Here is a 19,434-nt window from a genome sequence, read left to right on the forward strand (position 1 = left end):
AGTTCTTTTGAAAGCTCCTTGGGGCTCACGGTTGAGTCTTTGTTTGAAATGCACTACCCAGCAGAGGGACCCTTCAGGGACCGCCGAATTCATACTGAAACTATGTGACTCACTACAATCTAACACAGGTGGAGGCCACTTAATGTAGTGTTTGATTTTGAAGGCAATTGCTGTAGAGCTATAAACTAATAAACGTAATTGTTGGACACATGATGGCTGTCTCCTTGATGTCTAAACCCCCCAGTACAGGGAACTTTTTTGGTATATATATATAATGTGTATGTATATGTGTGTTGGTGTACATGTGTGTGCTTGTGCTTAATTTCCAATTGTCAAATCATCTTTGCTTGCTTCCTGCTTATTATTCTCATAATTCCTAAGAGGAAATAGCATGTCTTTGTCTTGTTTCAATTTCTAATTAAATAAGCCTGCTGAATTTTATCCTTTTGATATTTTTCTAGTTAAATAGCTTTGTGTTGTAAGCTGTATTTGACAGCTCATTATACTGTTATCTACATGGATTGATCCAATGGACATTGTTTCCAAAACTTTATCTATATATATTCAGATCATGTTATTTGATAATACATCAGTAATGCCATGATGCATTTAAAGCTAGTTACCTTTACATATATATATATATATATATATATATATATATATATATATGGATAAAGTTGTCTGTAAAATAATTATTATGCTATGCACCATTCACTCTGTGAATTCATTTCCAATTTTTAACCAAGAAAGTGTGATGCCATACATGCCAATAATAATCTGCCCTTTGAATGTATTCCAAAATCATTTAGCGTTTTAAATAAATATAATCCTCTTTGGGGTGGACAGTCTGTTAATTGTCACAAAAACCTTTTTTTCTCTATTTAAATCTAAACAACTCACTGCACATAGGTCATGCCCTCCGCACCACACACCTGTCAGTATGTTAAGCTGCAGCATAATGGGATGTACACATATGATATTTAATAATATTAATAATAATTATTATTATTATAATGATTCTATTACATGTGAATAAAATACTGTACAGACACTTTTTTGTATTAAAATTATGTTCTATTTTTTTTAAAACAGGAGATTAAATACACAGGTAATATTCCTTTCCATAACAAAAGTACTATTATTTCAGGTGAAATTGAAAAATGTGTTATCTATAATAGATATCACTCCACTTTGTACTATTCAGTCTGATTAAATGTCTTTTTCAGTCTCACTGCTCCAGTGAGGGAAAAAAGTATTTGATCCCCTGCTGATTTTGTGCGTTTGCCCACTGACAAAGAAATGATCAGTCTATAATTTTAATGGTAGGTGTATTTTAACAGTGAGAGACAGAATAACAACAACAAAATCCAGAAAAACGCATTTCAAAAACGTTATAAATTGATTTACATGTTAATGGGGGAAATAAGTATTTGATCCCCGATCAATCAGCAAGATTTCTGGCTCCCAGGTGTCTTTTATACAAATAACAAGCTGAGATTAGGAGCACTCTCTTAAAGGGAGTGCTCCTAATCTCAGCTCGTTACCTGTATAAAAGACACCTGTCCACAGAAGCAATCAATCAATCAGATTCCAAACTCTCCACAATGGCCAAGACCAAAGAGCTGTCCAAGGATGTCAGGGACAAGACTGTAGACCTACACAAGGCTGGAATGGGCTACAAGACCATCGCCAAGCAGCTTGGTGAGAAGGTGACAACAGTTGGTGCGATTATTCGCAATGGAAGAAACACAAAATAACTGTCAGTCTCCCTCCGTCTGGGGCTCCATGCAAGATCTCCCCTCATGGAGTTTCAATGATCATGACAATGGTGAGGAATCAGCCCAGAACTACACGGGAGGATCTAGTTAATGATCTCAAGGCAGCTGGGACCATAGTCACCAAGAAAACAATTGGTAACACACTACGCAGTGAAGGACTGAAATCCTGCAGCGCCCGCAAGGTCCCCCTGCTCAAGAAAGCACATGTACAGGCCCGTCTGAAGTTTGCCAATGAACATCTGAATGATTCAGAGGAGAACTGGGTGAAAGTGTTGTGGTCAGATGAGACCAAAATCAAGCTCTTTGGCATCAACTCAACTCGCCGTGTTTGGAGGAGGAGGAATGCTACCTATGACCCCAAGAACACCATCCCCACCGTCAAACATGGAGGTGGAAACATTATGCTTTGGGGGTGTTTTTCTGCTAAGGGGACAGGACAACTGCACCGCATCAAAGGGACGATGGACGGGGCCATGTACCGTCAAATGTTGGGTGAGAACCTCCCTCCCTCAGCCAGGGCATTGAAAATGGGTCGTGGATGGTTATTACAGCATGACAATGACCCAAAACACACAGCCAAGGCAACAAGAGTGGCTCAAGAAGAAGCACATTAAGGTCCTGGAGTGGCCTAGCCAGTCTCCAGACCTTAATCCCATAGAAAATCTGTGGAGGGAGCTGAAGGTACAAGTTGCCAAACGTCAGCCTCGAAACCTTAATGACTTGGAGAGGATCTGCAAAGAGGACTGGGACAAAATCCCTCCTGAGATGTGTGCAAACCTGGTGGCCAACTACAAGAAACGTCTGACCTCTGTGATTGCCAACAAGGGTTTTGCCACCAAGTACCAAGTCGAAGGGGTCAAATACTTATTTCACTCATTAACATGCAAATCAATTTATAACTTTCTTGGAATGCGTTTTTCTGGATTTTTTTGTTGTTATTCTGTCTCTCACTGTTAAAATACACCTACCATTAAAATTATAGACTGATCATTTCTTTGTCAGTGGGCAAACGTACAAAATCAGCAGGGGATCAAATACTTTTTTCCCCCACTGTATATAACAAGGATTTATACTTTTAGAGCATAAAAGCAAAGATTCCTAATCACTTTCTGAACATGTACAAACAGAGGCAACGAGGGTGACAATATGGCCCTTGAAGCTTAAAAGAAAGATAACCAGTACATAAAACGATCAATTTTGTTAATATATTTTTGGTGTATTTTATTTATAAATCCCATCAGTTTAAGAGTAAATGATGATGAAGAAATCAATCCTCTCTTCAAATCCACTCATTTTCTATGAAGGATTCTGAATGGGACACACAAAACAAAAAATAATTATCAAAAGCAATATACTAGCAATTATTACATACAACCTTTGTGGCCGTTTGTGGATTTGCATCAGTGTGATAGAAGTGTTTACAGGGACTAGAAAGCAGTCCACTTGGCTGCATGATATTTTCCAAAAGAAAATATTAATAAATTACATTGCCAAAAACTAAAATAATTCAACAAACTGGTGGATCGCATTTACTGGAAAATTACAAATCTTATATTCATCCATAAGAAGAAGAAGAAAAAGACAACTGTGAGACAAAAAAGGAATGACCAATCAGTATTTACTATATCGATATGGAAAACATTGTTAGAACTAAAATTTGACCATAATATTATCATTAGTGATTGTCTGCATACACTTAGATAGAGCATATATTGTTTAACTAACTATATTTCTCAGAACAAGGAAGAGAGACAACTGATGTAAAATGTACAGATGACTATTTAGACATCCACAAAGTGTTTCAATAAGGTTTCAAAATAAAAGGATCGCTCTCAAATTGACAGCTACGGGAATACATGGAAATATATGAGAATGGCTTTGATGCTGGTCGAAAGAGAAATAAATCAGTTACAGCAATAGGAGAGAACTATAAATGGACACATAATTAGTAAAGTACTACAGGGATATGCTGAGGCCCATTGCTCTCTAAAGTTCAGCCATCTGTATTTTGTACATTTTGCAGCTGATACAGAAAAGGGTTGTGTAGCTACTGCACTATTTGAGTGGTATTAACAGGATATAGCTAAACATCACTGTCACATTTTCTGTTGTGGTCCTTGGACACATGAAAACCATTTTATTTTTGATATAGAAGCTTCTTCGTGGCGCCAAACAAGAAATGGCACAAAATAAATAAATAGGGAAAGGTAGTTCTTTTTAACCAAGGTTTACATATGATAACAGGAATGCTATGGCGGACAGTGACTCGTCAACATATTTCTTTAGTACCACTATTTTTCTGTTTCTTTCTACTGTAATTATCTTTTGCAGCCTGTCATGCATGCTGTGAGGGACTAAGTGTTAGCTGAAGAAAGAAGCATGTGGGCTAGTGATTAAGAGCTCCTGCTGGAACTGCATTAACATGGAAACAAATGCCTGGAAGTGTAATGGGCTTCAGGTTGAATGTCACATGACACCTTTTAAGATGAATGTCATTCTTTCAAGAATATATGACATGACATTCAAAGATTTGTGCATTTTTGTATATAAGCCTTCTGACAGAATTTAGCCCTTTTCATATTCAAAGTAAATCACCCACCATGTTAAGTGGTCTCCACCTGTATTAAATTGTAGTGATTCACGTGATTTCAGGATAAATTCTGCAGTTCCTGTAGGTTCCCTCTGTTGGGTACAGAGCACTACAGTGCATTTCAAAGCAAAGACTCAACCATGAGCATCAAGCAGCTTTCAAAAGAACTCCAGGACAAAGTTGTGAAAGGCACAGATTAGGGGAAGTGTATAAAAAATATCAAAGGCCTTGAATATCCCTTGATGTACAGTCAAGAGGATTATTAAGAAGTGGAAGGCATATGGCACCACCAAGACCCTGCCTACATCAGACCATCCCTCCAACATGGATGACTGAGCAAGAAGGAAACTGATCAGAGAGGCAAATTAAAAGGCAAATGGCAAGTTTGCAAGAGCTACAGGCTTCTATGGCCAAGACTGCTCAAAGTGTGCATGGGAAAACAATATCCCAAGCAGTCCACAAAGCTGGTTGGTAAGGTAGGGTGTCAAGAAGGAAGCCATTACGCAAGAAAGTCCTCCTTGCAATAAACACTTGCAGGAGATTGTGTAGCCATGTGTCAAAAAGTATTGTTGTGGGACAAAACTAAATTTAAACTTTTTTGCCTAAATGCAAAATATTATGTTATGTTTATTTGTACAGTTTTCAAAATGTACTTATATAGTGACATCTATTGGTTGGAATAGTATTTAAAATTTATTACATTCATGTTTTCATACATTACTAAAAGTAAGAAGGGCAAAGTGCACTAAAAAAGTGAAGTTAATGGTTTAAATATCTATCTAACTATATATGTATATATAGAGAGAAGGCTTGATCTATAAGATAATTCTTAATAGCATGTAGTACTATACCTAATCCATATAACTCTGGGCAGCTCCAGATACAATACATGGAGATTACTGCAATCAATAATGGGCTGAGCTGTCTGTGCTTTGCCCACCTATATGCCAAGATCTCTCTATCTCTTTTGTCTTTGTTGTTCCTGTAATTTAGAAGGCATGCCACACTATCAGACTTCTCAAAATACAAGAACAAAAGAATCAAAGATGCAGATTGTGCTGCAGACACTCAAGTACATGGATTCATTAACTTTAATAAGAACCAAACACACACACACACACAATATGGTTTCCAATTTCATTTAATTAAGAAAGAAATTTGCACTGAGCGTCAAAGGGTTCTTGAACTGTTTGTTTTGGGCACAGGCCAGATACATTCTCCTGGACACCTACTTCACTGATTGTTCTTCATCTTGATTTCTTATTACAACAGAGCCTAGAGCAGGACAATAATAAAAGTGCAATCTTCCGCAGGCATTGAGTTAATCACATTTAATGTAATAATATATATATATACATTTTGATCATTTTCTGTTTGTGTTCAGCCGAAGCTCCGCTCCCCTCACATATTTGCCACATGACTCCCTCAGCGTTATTTCAAACTGAACCTAGGCACACTTGGTTTTAACAGTCAGGGTTCAGGCTGATAGTGGTAGTTGCTGAGGCAGCCATACACCCACCATGTAAAACGATCAGCAGTTCCATTCTCTTTACTCTTGAGCAACTTCATAGTGCATCGTCATATGTGCCTTGGCAAAAGACCAAAATTAAATCAACACACCGTACACTGGCCAGGTACTGCGCTATTATCTGTGCTCTCTGGCCCTTGTACAACCTGTTGTCCCAGCTCTCTTGATCCCTGTCACACCATCTCCCTAGACTCCTGACTGGCTTCTCTGACAGTCTACTTTTCATTTATGGATAGAAATGCTCAATCCTGGCCCATTTAATCTAGTATTCATTGTGGTCATAGGGGACATGTTGTCCATAGCATACATGTCGTATATAATGATAGTCACATGCCAGGTGCCAGGCAGTCTCCTCCCCTCACTCATTTTGCATATGTACTAAACTGTCATGCCCTTAAAATCTTTTGATATTCTTAAGTGATGCAAATTAGATAAGTCACTCGGTTTTGCTTATTATATAAAACAGATTCTTGCAAATAAAGAAATAATGTAAAGCAGCAAATAGATGTGGGATGGTTATTATTAAAATCTATAGGCACAAAATCAGGCTAAAATTGCTGGATTAAGAGCAATTTTAATAATTTTTACATGCAAACATTCTTGAACAAACAGAATATAATATGGCCTGAACAGATGGAATTGATCCGTGTTGGAACACAGTATCTGTGGAATCATTTCTGAATAAATACCTGATGAATAAGCATTGTTCTTGCCTAACCATTTGCTTCTTGGTGCAGTTTACACAGTAAAACAACTAATACAAAACTGTAAACCAATACAATTATTTGCCATTACGATGTAAAAACTGTACATTGTTAAAATTAAGAACAAAATGCATTTACTGAATACTGAATACTCAAGTTCTATGCTCCAGTTCAAGCCCATCTTTGTTGGATCTAAATATTTTTCACAAATCCAAAGTAGCTAAAATAAGAAAGCGATCAAGTGACTCGTAGATAAAGTGTCCCCACACGTTGGGCACTACTAATGGAAAACGAACAAAAAGACAAGAGTGACGTTGGCCAATGCAGATTTGTTTTTATTATTGCTAGGAGGAAGATTTCAGATGCAACTCCCTACACTATAGATGGCCTTACATTCTCAGTAATACGATGAAATGTGCAAACACCAGAAATGACAAAAACCCAGCAACAATGTATGGCATTACACCAAGTATTAAATAGCAAAGACAAACAGATAAAAACACTGTTGTGAGAAAACAGTCACACAAATTCAGAAATGATATACAACTAGAGATAAATAGTCCAAAGTGTTCATTAGTTATTCACTTGCTGATAAAAGAGACTAAAGGAACAATCATCGAGTTCAGCCAGTACTCGGGTCAATATAAAATAAAAATAGTTTACATTTGTTTTTGAAGCCAACTTTGGAATCAAAGAGAAAGGGCAGAAAAATATAAATGGACGACTGAGATAGAGAGAGAGCTGGTGGAATTATTCTGTGGGAATATCCGATTACAGCTACACTAGCTGAACAGGTGGCTGTACATGGCTGTTGCAATTCCCCAGAGAGAGAGAGAGGCACAGCAGTAGTATTGTGGTTTAAGTTTTGAATCTGATTGTAAAGCTCTTCTTGCACACATGCTGCAGAGATATGTATTAGGGGCACTGTGTAATTGGCAGTCTTCAAAGATTAAACTAGTTGCATTCGTGTGAGATGTACAATGGGCCCCAAATTATTAAAGTTAATTTATTCTTCTTCTAAAAAAGAAACCAGTATATTGAACTGACATTTTAAATAGTGTATTTTCATAAAACATATGTAAAGGATTAGATTTGTATGAACTACATTTATAATTGAAATTATTTTGCCTTTTCTGCACTCAAACCAACAGAGTGAAACATAAAGGGGGAAAATGTAAATCCAGGCTTAATGATTAGATTTAAAAAACAAACAGATTTCAGTACATGGGCTATTAATAGCTGTTTGGATTATTAGCATGTTACGTGTGACACCAGATTTGCCATTCCTGATTTGCAGTGACCGAGTTCCATGCATTTTGGACATTATAGTGTAACAGAGCTATAACTGGTGCTGCTGGAAATTGGTTCGATCTGGTCAGCCATATCCGTTACAGACACCACAATGTGCTGAGACGCTGCATATCAACAGTTAACTGCAGCATGCCCAGTACATGGGATTTAGGGATTGGTACACGTGGTGCAGCTTCACCAGAAATTGGGCATTCAAGCTGTTGCCATGGCAGGATTCAAAACCGTGCTTTAAGAGATAAGGTTTACAAAGATTTGTTATGATCGTATCTGAGTAAGACGAGATGTTTAATATCCGATCCAAAGTATCAGCACAGAGCAGGTATTACTTGAACAAACAGATGGGGAACACAGACAAAATGGGTTTCTATTTATATACTAAATACTGACACAAAATAGGTTCCGTTTTATTTAGTTTGTTTTGATAAATACACTGAAATCGCTAGATGCCAAATGCATGTTTAATTGCTGGAGCTCTGCTCTGCACAGGTCACTTGCTCAGTTCCAATCCAAAAGCATTTTACAAAGTCCTCCATTTATGGGATCATAAGCTAAAATCAGAGGCCATATTTCTTCCGAAGAGATCTGACTGTTTCATCTTCTAAGCCTGCTTGATGAATGCAGGAGAATAATTCTTGTACATCTGAAAAGAACACAGAAAACACATTATTTTAGATGTATAATGTCTATATATATAAAAATACATGATTTAAAGTATCTATAATGCCATTGTCTCACTGAATGAAAACAGCTGATCATTGATAAAACTACAAATATTATGTATTGTTTGTCACAATATGAAAATACAGGTTTAAAATATATAAGAGATGGATTACCTTTCTTTTCTCCTGCAGACATAAACATGACTGCCATGTCAAACCTCTTCACTTCTGCCAGGTTCCTCAGAATCTCTAATATCAGAGATGGATCTTCATGCCTGATTTATATGAAAGGAAGTTAAATCTCACTAGATGTTTGTCTCTGAAAATATACTCAAATAATTCAACCATTCAAAAGCAAACAAAAATAATGTTGGTTACTTTTGAGTGTCAAAAGACGCATCTTCTTTACATACATGCTGCAGATATTTAAGCAGAAGTGTAATTATATTCTTTAACTGTATATCCTCACAATTAAGAGGTTTTGAGGGCATTTCTGCAGAAAGGTACATAGGTACATTCAGTACATGATTGATGGAAAACAAGTAAAGACCAAAGGAAACCCGAGACAGTACTAAAAGAAAAAGTTCGAGAACTAATGGTGTTTTGAAAAGGGCAAGTGGTTGTCAAATGGGATATTGGGGAAAGCTGAAGAAACCCCCCCCAAGGCACAGGATATTACACTGTTATATCAGGGTGATTGTCCAGCACAAGACAAAGTAATAGACAATAGTTCCTAGGTGTCCTGGATACACAAAATAATACTTCAAGCTGCAAACAAAGACTGGCAAAACTGAGTCCTGACTTTATCTAATAACACGGCAGAGCATCTGCAAAAGACAAGACCATGAAAGCTTAGATGCACAGCACGGGTCACAATGGAAGAACATCGATATTTCACAGCATGACGTTTCCCTCAAGACTTCTGTAATGACCAAAACTAACAATCTGCTTTAAATCAGTTACTCCCACTAAGTCAGTCATGGAAAGCAGAGGTAAACACAATGCATTCACTTTTCAAAGCTTATTTAAAATAAATTTCAATAAAACCAGTTGAGGTTTTCTACTTAACATGTACAAAACAAAAGACATCTTTCAGGGCATGCAGGTGTGGATTATACTTACTGTATATAAAAGTCCCGAAACACCTTCAGAATCTGGTTGAGAAGATCAGGCTCTAAAGACTTCTGAAATATTTTGGGGTACATGCATGGTTCTATTTGCTGGAAATAAATAAAACACAGATTAGTCCTGCACTAACCTAACATTGCTATAAAGTTAGCTAAATATGTCTGTCATATTCAGCAAAATAGGATTAAAATAATGTTTGACATCCCCACACCTTTAAGTACTTGTAGATCATGTCTGGGTAATCCTTTAGCTTCCTCACATCTGTTTCCAGTTGAAAGGCGTTTGCAGGGATGGGTGGAATAGATACAGATTCAGATGAGGAAGATGCATCTTCCTGACTTGTAGCATTTCTCACATCAATACTTTTTTCAGTTAACTTGTTCGAGTGGTCTGTGTTGGGAATCCTACAATACAAAAAAAAACACTCCATTTAAAATATGTCCATGTCAATTTGAGAATGCACACTTATATTACTTATATTACATGCTGGTGGGAAAGAGGTCAAATTTGGATAATGTTTACAAGATACAGACTTGTTTCCTGTTATTTGTTTATTGATTACGATGTTTAAAAGGTAACATTTAATGCCAGCTTGTCATTATGAGTCCCAGGAGTATAAAAACATCAAAGTTAAAAGGGGAATAAAGCAAACTAAAACTGATGATCTTACTTGCCAGGGGGATGTGCTGGAGTGTTTGAGATCTCCTCTATTTTTAGGATCTTGGCACAAGGGGCACATTCTAGCGGCACAGATCCTTCCTGGCTTGTACCGATTTCTGTTATGGATGAGGATGCCACTTTACATGGTGCCGAGGTAGCTGCCATTTCTAACCCATGCAGAACTGGAATCTCACTGCCCACTTCTTCAATAACAATCCTCCTCAATGGCTTCTGCACAGTGAAATAAACCAAGTACACAGTCAGAATTATAGTATCCGTTGGAGGAAAAGGCAAATGTTTTAATACTCATAAATTAAATTACTAGACACAGGGTAACAGCACATTTTAGAATGGAATACACACTATCATAGCAACTTCTATTAAAGAAACTCTAAAATACCCAGCTTTTAGCACTTCCTTATTAAATTACACCATATTTCAAAGGGGTGTTTACTTTCTGGTTGGTGCATCCTCCTCTTACAAGCAATAGTTCACTAAAGCAGCCATTTCTAGATTAATTAGCTTCAATACACTCTAATTCAAAGAAAAACCCAATAGGCCAGCAAAGGATTGTATTGTATCGCCCAACTGATTTTACTTGCTTTCTTGCTATTAAAATGAAAATTTAAGAAAACAGATTGCTACAGGGAGGACAAATCACTTGATATTGGAGGGTACGATAAATCATACACAAGGCCAACAAGAGACCAGACTGAAATACCACTACAGTAATAAACTAAACTAATGTATAACATGTATAGTTCACTCAGAAACACTTAGAAAAGGCATAAGAAAACATTAACTGCCCCCCCTCCCAATTTAAAGACTGAGCCAATGAGAGTACATAAAATTAAAACAAAAAAATGTATTAATAATGCCCCTGGAGATGGTTCTTCTCATGCGTGTCTGCTGAATAAAAAACATTTCTTCCAATTATTTGCATTTAATTTTTTTTCTTCACAATATACGCTAACAAATCAATGTGGAGAAAGTAGACTGATTAAGCAGCTCAACTGTGTGATTATTTAAAGGCTGGATGTGTTAATTACTCTCTCCGGTCTAATTTGCACGCATCTTTCTGTCCTTCATACAAAACTAAAGCAGAACGGGCTTTTGCAGGAAAAGCGGGCCCTGCTGTGCGTCTGTGTCACTCGTCTGGTTTCAACCTGCAGCTGCCCACAGCGACAAAAGAAGAAGGATGCTTGCCCTGCTTCCTGACTTGTGTGGTTTAATAATGCACAATTCATGGCAGAGCTGAAGATTAATTTGAGCGAGAGATTCACAGTGCTGGTGGTGGAGAGGTGGCTACTCAATCTTTTCCTGACTAGGAAGTTATTTTGGGTAACCAGGGCAATCGTGTCAGACTTTTGTTCGGCAGAATTAGGAAGGTCGAAAAACGATCAGGAGTGTTATTTAAAGAGATTATTGGGTACCACAGTTGTATGCGTGCATTTAATTTGCATAAGGCTTCTATGGGCATTTTAGTGTTTTACTAACAGTAATACATGAAAGTGATGTTTAACAACAAAAAAATGCTTTTCAAATTGTACCCTAATGCAATTCCTCAAAGAGCTATGACATCAGTCTAACAAAAAGCAAACCATGCAAAATGATCAAATTGTACTTACTGTTGAACGCAGATGAGGTGGTTTATTGATTGGCTGTACTATTCTCCTTTGACTGGTGCTGTGAGTGTGCTGTTCTGCAAACTGCTCTTCTGATAACAAACCTTTCGCCAGCATCTCCTTTCATCAAAACAAAAGTCAAATAATTAGGGCATGTATTTTTCTGCAGACTCAATTTAAAAACTAATCTTATTTTCCTGATACACATATCTATATACATTCTACACTTCCATTGCATTATTTGTTGATCCATTACTAATACATACATTCTTGATTTTCTCAAGTTCATTCATTGCTTGTTTATTTCCTGGTTCCAGCTTCAAAACAGCTTCAAAATCTGCAAAACAAAATACCAGAGGTTTGTTTAGCTAGTGAAAAGGTACGAACACTAGGTTCATTTACAAACATTCTTCCACAGATCTCCAGATAAAAACATTCCCCCCCCCCCCCCCTCTGAGAATATTACTTTTGTAAAGCAAAACTTCATTAAGAATCCAGTAGTAAATAAAATACAACCTTACAATCTATTTGTTTGCATGTTCTTGTGCCACTGAAAACTATTTTCTCAGGAGAAGCATTTGAGGGTGGAATAGACTTGCACATAAAGCGAACCTCTATATATTCCTAAATCGAAACTTACCTCTAAAGGCCTATATTACAAAAGAAGCCCCTTTGAAAAACATCAATACACAATATAAACCACACAGTTAATCAAAATTCCAGATCTAACAGAAAAGGATAACTATTTTGATGGTTGAATGCTTTATTGATCAGTTTGTACATTCTCATGGTAAAGTACAATGCTCTGCTACCTTCTTTAGCTTCCTTCAGTTTCCCCAGCGCTGCTCTTGCACTCCCCCTCCTGGCGAAGGCCTTTGTGTAAGTAGCATCCAGAGCTATAGCACTGCTACAGTCGCCCTCGGCCTCTTCGTACCTTTTCAAACCAAGCAACACACACACACACACGACACGTTTAGAATTGGTAATGCAACAGCTGTAACTGTGGATTCTGGGTCTCGGCACTCTCTGTGTAATATTGTTTTATATATACAGTGATGACTTACTTCTGCAGCTTCAAATAAGCCATTGCCCGGTTTGCTGGCAATAGTGCATTAGTGCCATCTGCTGCCATTCCCCTGGTATAGCACTCCACAGCCGCCTCGTACTTTCCTTCTTTGAAATATCCATTGCCCTGTGAAAAGGTACGTCTCAGATTAATTATGAAAAAGAGGTGCGGCAATCTGCTGCCTGGGAGGCCATTGCCAGGAAAACACACAAATAGTGCCCTGTAGTCCCCCTAGAACACAAACTCTGACGGACATTTAACACCAAAGAAATCTGACTTATTACAACAGGCACTGATATCATTTCACAATCTCTTCTGAAAGCCTGTGTGGATTGGAGAAGTGTAGTGCAAAACCAACTCACCAGATCTTTTTGCACCACAGCCTGCAGCTTTGCCTGCTGCTCTTCAGTCCGCCTCTGTTCACTCTCGTCAACTGGTGGCGTTTCCATTTTGGAGGTTCCCTTTTCTTCTGGTTGAGCCACTTGAGAATTTAAAGCCTACGAATAGGAAGATGGGTATGAATACAGACGCATATTAGAGGTTAGGACCTGGTGAAGACTCGGGCGTGTGAACCAAGGGTGTAGGTTTGGTTTGAACATTGATGGGGACACAATAGTTTGCAGGTGTGGAGGGTTGCTAGGGGGGTCTGGGGGCATGCCCCCTGGGAAGTTTTTTTTTTTTTTTTTTTAATTTAAATACCCTTTAAATGCTTGTTTCTTGTGACATTTCAGAGGGGATTTAAGCATTTCTAAGCCAGTCATGCTCTGAATAAACTGCTTGCCAAACAAGAAAATACAAAAAAACACTACATAAAGTAAATATTAAATGGCACACACCACTTCATAGATCATTTTGATCTTATGACTGTATTTATGTCATAAGGACACAGACTCCAACTTGAACTTTGAAGTGCTTTATATTGTTGGAAGAATCAAATTAAAACAAGAATAACTAGAACATTTCTTGTTTTTATGGGGAAAACTTCAAAGGGCAGCTGAAACGTTTCATTATCTGACAACCAGAGACCAGATACAACTTAGAGTAAATTTAAGTTACTGAAGTAGCACAATATTACCTTGAAGGGCATAAGTATCTCACTAACAAGAACAAATCATTCAATTTATAGAGCAACACAGAAAAAGTGCAATGTTTGTCTTTGAATGTCTCTCAATCTATGGTTGCGTCACCCCTCCTCGACAGAAGAAAACCTAGACTGTGCAGTTCGCCTAATAAATCATTTAACACTAAAGGCTGGAGATTTCACTTTCCCATTCCCATAAGTATTCATGCAGACTCTCGCCCTGCTGGGGGCATGTTTGATGAGAATGATGATCGATACTGCAGATGATCTAGGATGCTGATCTACATTCTGTTTTTTGATGTCAGTGAGAAAAGTGTATCTCTCTCAAAAATCATTGCAAGTGTCATGAGCACGCAGCGAGTATTGTGTGCGCACAGACAGAACTGCGCATGTGTGAACGGTATTGAAGGAGCGCAGAGTGGAGCTGTTGGCGGAAAATAAAACCTGCGATTGTAGAAAATGCAAGTTGTATTTTTGCTCTCGAATGTTGACAGTGAATTCAATCCATACTTAAAAACATGCTCCAGCACGTACACTCACATCATTATGTGTGAGTGCCCCAAACCAAAGGTAAGGATCTCTAAACACCTATTCATCCAAGGATGCTATTAAATTTCAAGCTCCAGGACCTTTTTTTCACGCTTTAATAACTAAGAAAGTTAACAAACAAGAGGAGGCCATTCGACCCATCGTGCTCGTTTGGTGTCCATTAATAACCGAGTGATCCAAGGATCCTATCCAGTCTATTTTTAAATGTTCCCAAATTTTCAGCTTCAGCCACATCGCTGGGGAGTTTGTTCAGATTGTGACACCTCTCTGTGTGAAGAAGTGTCTCCTGTTTTCTGTCTTGAATGCCTTGAAGCCCAATTTCCATTCAGTTCAGTTCCCTCAGTCTCTCAGTAGGACTTTCCCTTCAGACCTGGAATAAGTCTGGTTGCTCTCCTCTGAACTGCCTCTAGAGCAGCGATATCTTTCTTGAAGTGTGGAGCCCAGAACTGTCCACAGTACCCAGATGAGCTCTAACTAGTGCATTGTACAGTCTGAACATCACTGCCCTTGTTCTCAATTCTACACTTTTGACAATATACCCTAACATCCTGTTTGCCTTTTTATTGCTTCCCCACATTGTTTGGATGGAGAAAGTGAGGAGTCCACGTAGACTCCTAGGTCTTTCTCATGCGTTACTTCATCTAGTTCTATTCCTCCCATAGTGTAACTATAGTGGACATTTTTGTTACCTGCATGTAATATCTTGCACTTGTCCACATTGAATTTAATCTGCAGCGCAATCTGAATAACCTGTGCTGCCAAGATTGTATCTGCTGAGCCACCTATTTCAGTATCATCTGCAAATTAGTTTGCTAATTATCCCAGAGTCCAGATTATTAATATAGATTAGAAAAAGCAAAGGCCCTAGTACTGATCCCTGTGGAACTCCACTAACAACCTCACTCCAGTTAGAAGCGGTGACTCTAATCGACACCCTCCGTTTCCTATACATCAACCAGTTCATAATCCATCTACTCACATTACCCTGAATGCCTACAGCTTCCAATTTGAGGATCGTCTTTGGTGTGGAACCTTATCAAAAGCTTTTTGAAAATCTAAGTATATCATATCACTCTGCACTCACAGGTGAAATCGGCAGCAATACACTATTGAAACGTTCACTGCGCCCCAGCTTCAGAACCTAAAGCCAAAGACAATCACATTAGCGCTTTGGTTTTCAGGCAGTAGGGGCAACAATTTGGACAGAGTTAACTCTTTCTGTAGCGGATAACATTAAATCAATGTTTCAGATTTATCAGAATTATTGGTAGGGACAATTAAATGTTCCCTTGACATTGGTAGGGACATGTCCCTACCATCCCTACCTAAATCTACACACCAATTAAACAAGTAATTAAGTGAAAGAGAAATACCTCCTTAATTTTCTTTATCTCATTCGGCGCTTCAAGGTTTTCCGGATCCAGTTTGAGAACCATCTCATAATCTTACAATCGAGGAAAAACAAGAACAAAATCAAAGAGAATAAATACATTATATTTTTTCTTTAAAAAGAAGAAAAACATTTTAAAGATTATAATATTACAAGAACTTTACATGGACAACTACCATGCAACAACAAACTAAGAAAGCTTACAGTAAACGTGTTCTAGAACCCTCTTATCTTCTCAGCCCGTCAAGTTGTTGTGGATGCTGAAGTACCCATCCACTCACCTTCTTGTGCGCTCTCATATTTCTTAAGAGCAAACCGAGCTGCTCCTCTTCTCGCATAAGCTTTTATGTAGTTTCTGTCCAGTGCAATGGCTAGATTACAATCAGACTCAGCCACAGCATACCTACCAAAAACACATCAAATGGTTCAATAATAAAGACATGTTTTTTCCTGAGAAGGATATGTATACTATCTGTTCTTTAGGAATAAAAAGCTACTCACTTTTTCTGCCTGAAGAAAGCAGTTGCTCGATTTGTGGGCAAAACTGGATTGTAAGGATCAGCATCCATACCTCTGGTATAACAGCCTATTGCCTCATCGTATTTCCCCTCTTTGAAGAAATCATTGCCCTGAGAGTGAATTGATCCGAATTATAAAACTAAAAGTGCAATACAACTTGAATTTCTCTCATTTCTTCATGGCGTTTCACATTATGTTTTATGACAATTATATAAGTTAAACCTAAATATATTGTACAATACACAAACTGCCCTCTGTTTGATTTTAACATGTCCATCAAGTTGTTGCTTCAACTAAATAAAATAATTCGCCACTTTGACCTTAGTTCATGCATACCAAAACTATGGTGATGTACAACTTACTCTTTCCTTCTCAGAAAGTGCTGCGTCTCTGTCGATATGCAGCCCATCCTCATCAGAATCGGATTCATGCGATTCAGTAGGACTGTCCTCTTTGTCCAGGGTTTCTAATACTTTATTCTACAATTTGAACAAAAATAATAAATACATTGGATTTATTATTTTCAGTGCAGAATGTAGCCTATATTTGACTGAGGCACCATGTTAGGAAGTTAAATAATTACTGAACTATATTTAGAGGAAAAAACAAGTGTAACTTAGAATATGCCATTTTAAAGATATATCACGTATTTTAGGTTAACAAAACACTACATTTAACATTAGATAAACGTGGGAAAAAATATGCTTTTAATTGACTTGACAAAATTATAAAAAATATATGCATTTTCTGAAAATTATAATTTACATGCAGGTCCAAAGGTCAAAAAAGGTAATTAACTTACCACATCAAATTTGTCCCAGGCCTGGTAATCATAAGATTTAATTCGAGATGCTTTCTTCTTTTCATTCTTTGCATTCTTGGCGGCCACTTTGCTCTTCTCTCTCTTTTTCTTTTTGTAGTCCTTATTACGAACAGGCGGTAAACTTTGCTAAACCAAAAATAAGTGTTTAAGAGTTAGAATTACATTTTCAATCACAGCAATCTGTAAAACATGCAGCAAACAGTGGAAGCACTTTTTCATCTACAAAGAATACAAATTATTCAAGCGTGGTTCTCTATAGTATGTATTATGCTCATGAAGAGTTGATTATTTTAATTAGGGAAAATAGTCTAAATTACAACTGTTTTAGTTATTGTAGATTTAAAGTTTCCTAAGCTATGGTTCTACATTTGCGAGTATCAAAGCTATTCCAAAGTATGAGTATCAGATTTCAACAATAATATCAGAAGGCCCAATTCACAACAACAAAAGAAGGTCTTACACTTCTGTAGACTCGACGCCAAAAGACCAGATCCCCTGACAGACACAGGGGGTTTATACACTCTCCTGATTTCGCAGAGGGTTTACATCACGTAACGAGCTCATGTACACATCGAGCCCCATTTAACTGACACATAACACTTACTTGCGGAAGTTCAACTCCACTCTCTCTCCTCAGATTATCATCTTTCTTCTTGATATCCGTTTCCCAGCTCTCCAGTTCTTTCATGAAATCCTGCAGCTCCTCTGCATTTTGTCGCATCTGCAGCTGCAGCTCAATGGCTTTATTTGGTCCAGACATGCTACTTGTCAATCTAAATTAATTTGAAAATAAAATTACATAAAGTATAGACAACACATACCAACATATTATATACACCAGAAGTCAATATTATTGTTACATCTGTGAGTGTACTGAAGTACAAGGTAGAAAGATTACTTTGGATTGCATTAGCCTTCACCAAACATGGTCTGTAGGGTTTTTACTGGGAAATATCACTGCTTTATAGGAATCACCAGTGTATAGCAGTTTATTTTGGCCTCTTTAGTCTAAATTATCTACCAAAGCATATTGATTGCTCACCTCCAGTCTAGCTTATCCCATTACATGTTAAGGAGACAAAGATTACACAAATTGCAAGTACATTAGTTTCTAAAACTCACTATTCTACACATATAAACGACTTTAAGAATGGAGATTGATTTAAATCTCACACGTAGGCATCTCATATAGACTAAAGTACAGGCTGTGGCAGCTTTCTAACGTTAGCCTACAGCTTTATGACTTTACGTTTGAAATACATAAATGATAATGCAAGTACAAAAGATCAATTGCTTGAACTGGATAATACGTGTGCATAAACTGAACTAATGAATTAATCATGGTATGAATTAACCAATACTTAAACAACCTAACCAACAACAGCCAGGAAACGAATGAATAATGCACTGTACTGTTGTCTTACGTCTACACATTACTGACAATGAACGAGTTACAGGTGTAAACTATGCGTCATCACACACGCGTACACCATCTTCCAGCTAAACCGTTAATTGCGCCTGCGCATCACACAGCGTGAAACAAACTTCATACAATTCATTATGGGTACTTCATTACTAGTGTTAACGCAACGTTTCTATATGAAACTCATTAAACTCATGCTATGTTTGGCAGCAAGAGCTGGGCAGGTTCACTCACTATACACTCGCAGTTCTGGTGATTATTAATAAACACCGACTTCTCTACCTGTCACTTATACTCCCGGCGTGTCTGAGCCCTTCTTCCTTAACGAGCAGTTTCCCCCGGACACGGCGCAACGAGGCTCCGCAGTTTTCCAGCTACTTCTATCCCACCCGTGTTGTGTTTGTGCGCGCCGCCATGACAGCACTTCCCAGCAGCCTCAGCGCGTCTCCAGAAACGAATAAAACGACAGGAGTCATGGAAACCCGAGTCAGTCTGCTAAAATATTACACATATAGTGGATTAAACAAATAACTCAAACATCTGTGGGTGCGCTAACTGGGAATCGTTATTATTTTTTTAATTTACGTTTCTATCGAACAA

General features: G+C 37.8%; 1 protein-coding gene across 1 annotated transcript; it reads right to left on the reverse strand.

The window, feature by feature from the left end:
- Positions 1–6,914: 6,914 nt before the first annotated feature.
- On the reverse strand, positions 6,915–19,279 carry rpap3 (RNA polymerase II associated protein 3). Its single transcript, XM_066723547.1, has 17 exons — positions 19,117–19,279; positions 18,016–18,184; positions 17,391–17,537; positions 16,951–17,067; positions 16,571–16,698; positions 16,351–16,472; positions 16,053–16,123; positions 13,412–13,546; positions 13,048–13,175; positions 12,796–12,917; positions 12,250–12,320; positions 11,987–12,103; positions 10,369–10,589; positions 9,910–10,102; positions 9,693–9,790; positions 8,745–8,845; positions 6,915–8,551 (listed from the first exon to the last, which is right to left on the reverse strand). Exons 2-17 carry the CDS (start codon positions 18,169–18,171, stop codon positions 8,466–8,468), a joined length of 2,013 nt encoding a protein of 670 aa, XP_066579644.1. The 5' UTR covers positions 18,172–18,184; positions 19,117–19,279; the 3' UTR covers positions 6,915–8,465.
- Positions 19,280–19,434: the final 155 nt, after the last annotated feature.

Source organism: Amia ocellicauda, chromosome 15, assembly GCF_036373705.1.
Source record: "Amia ocellicauda isolate fAmiCal2 chromosome 15, fAmiCal2.hap1, whole genome shotgun sequence".
NCBI lineage: Eukaryota > Metazoa > Chordata > Actinopteri > Amiiformes > Amiidae > Amia > Amia ocellicauda.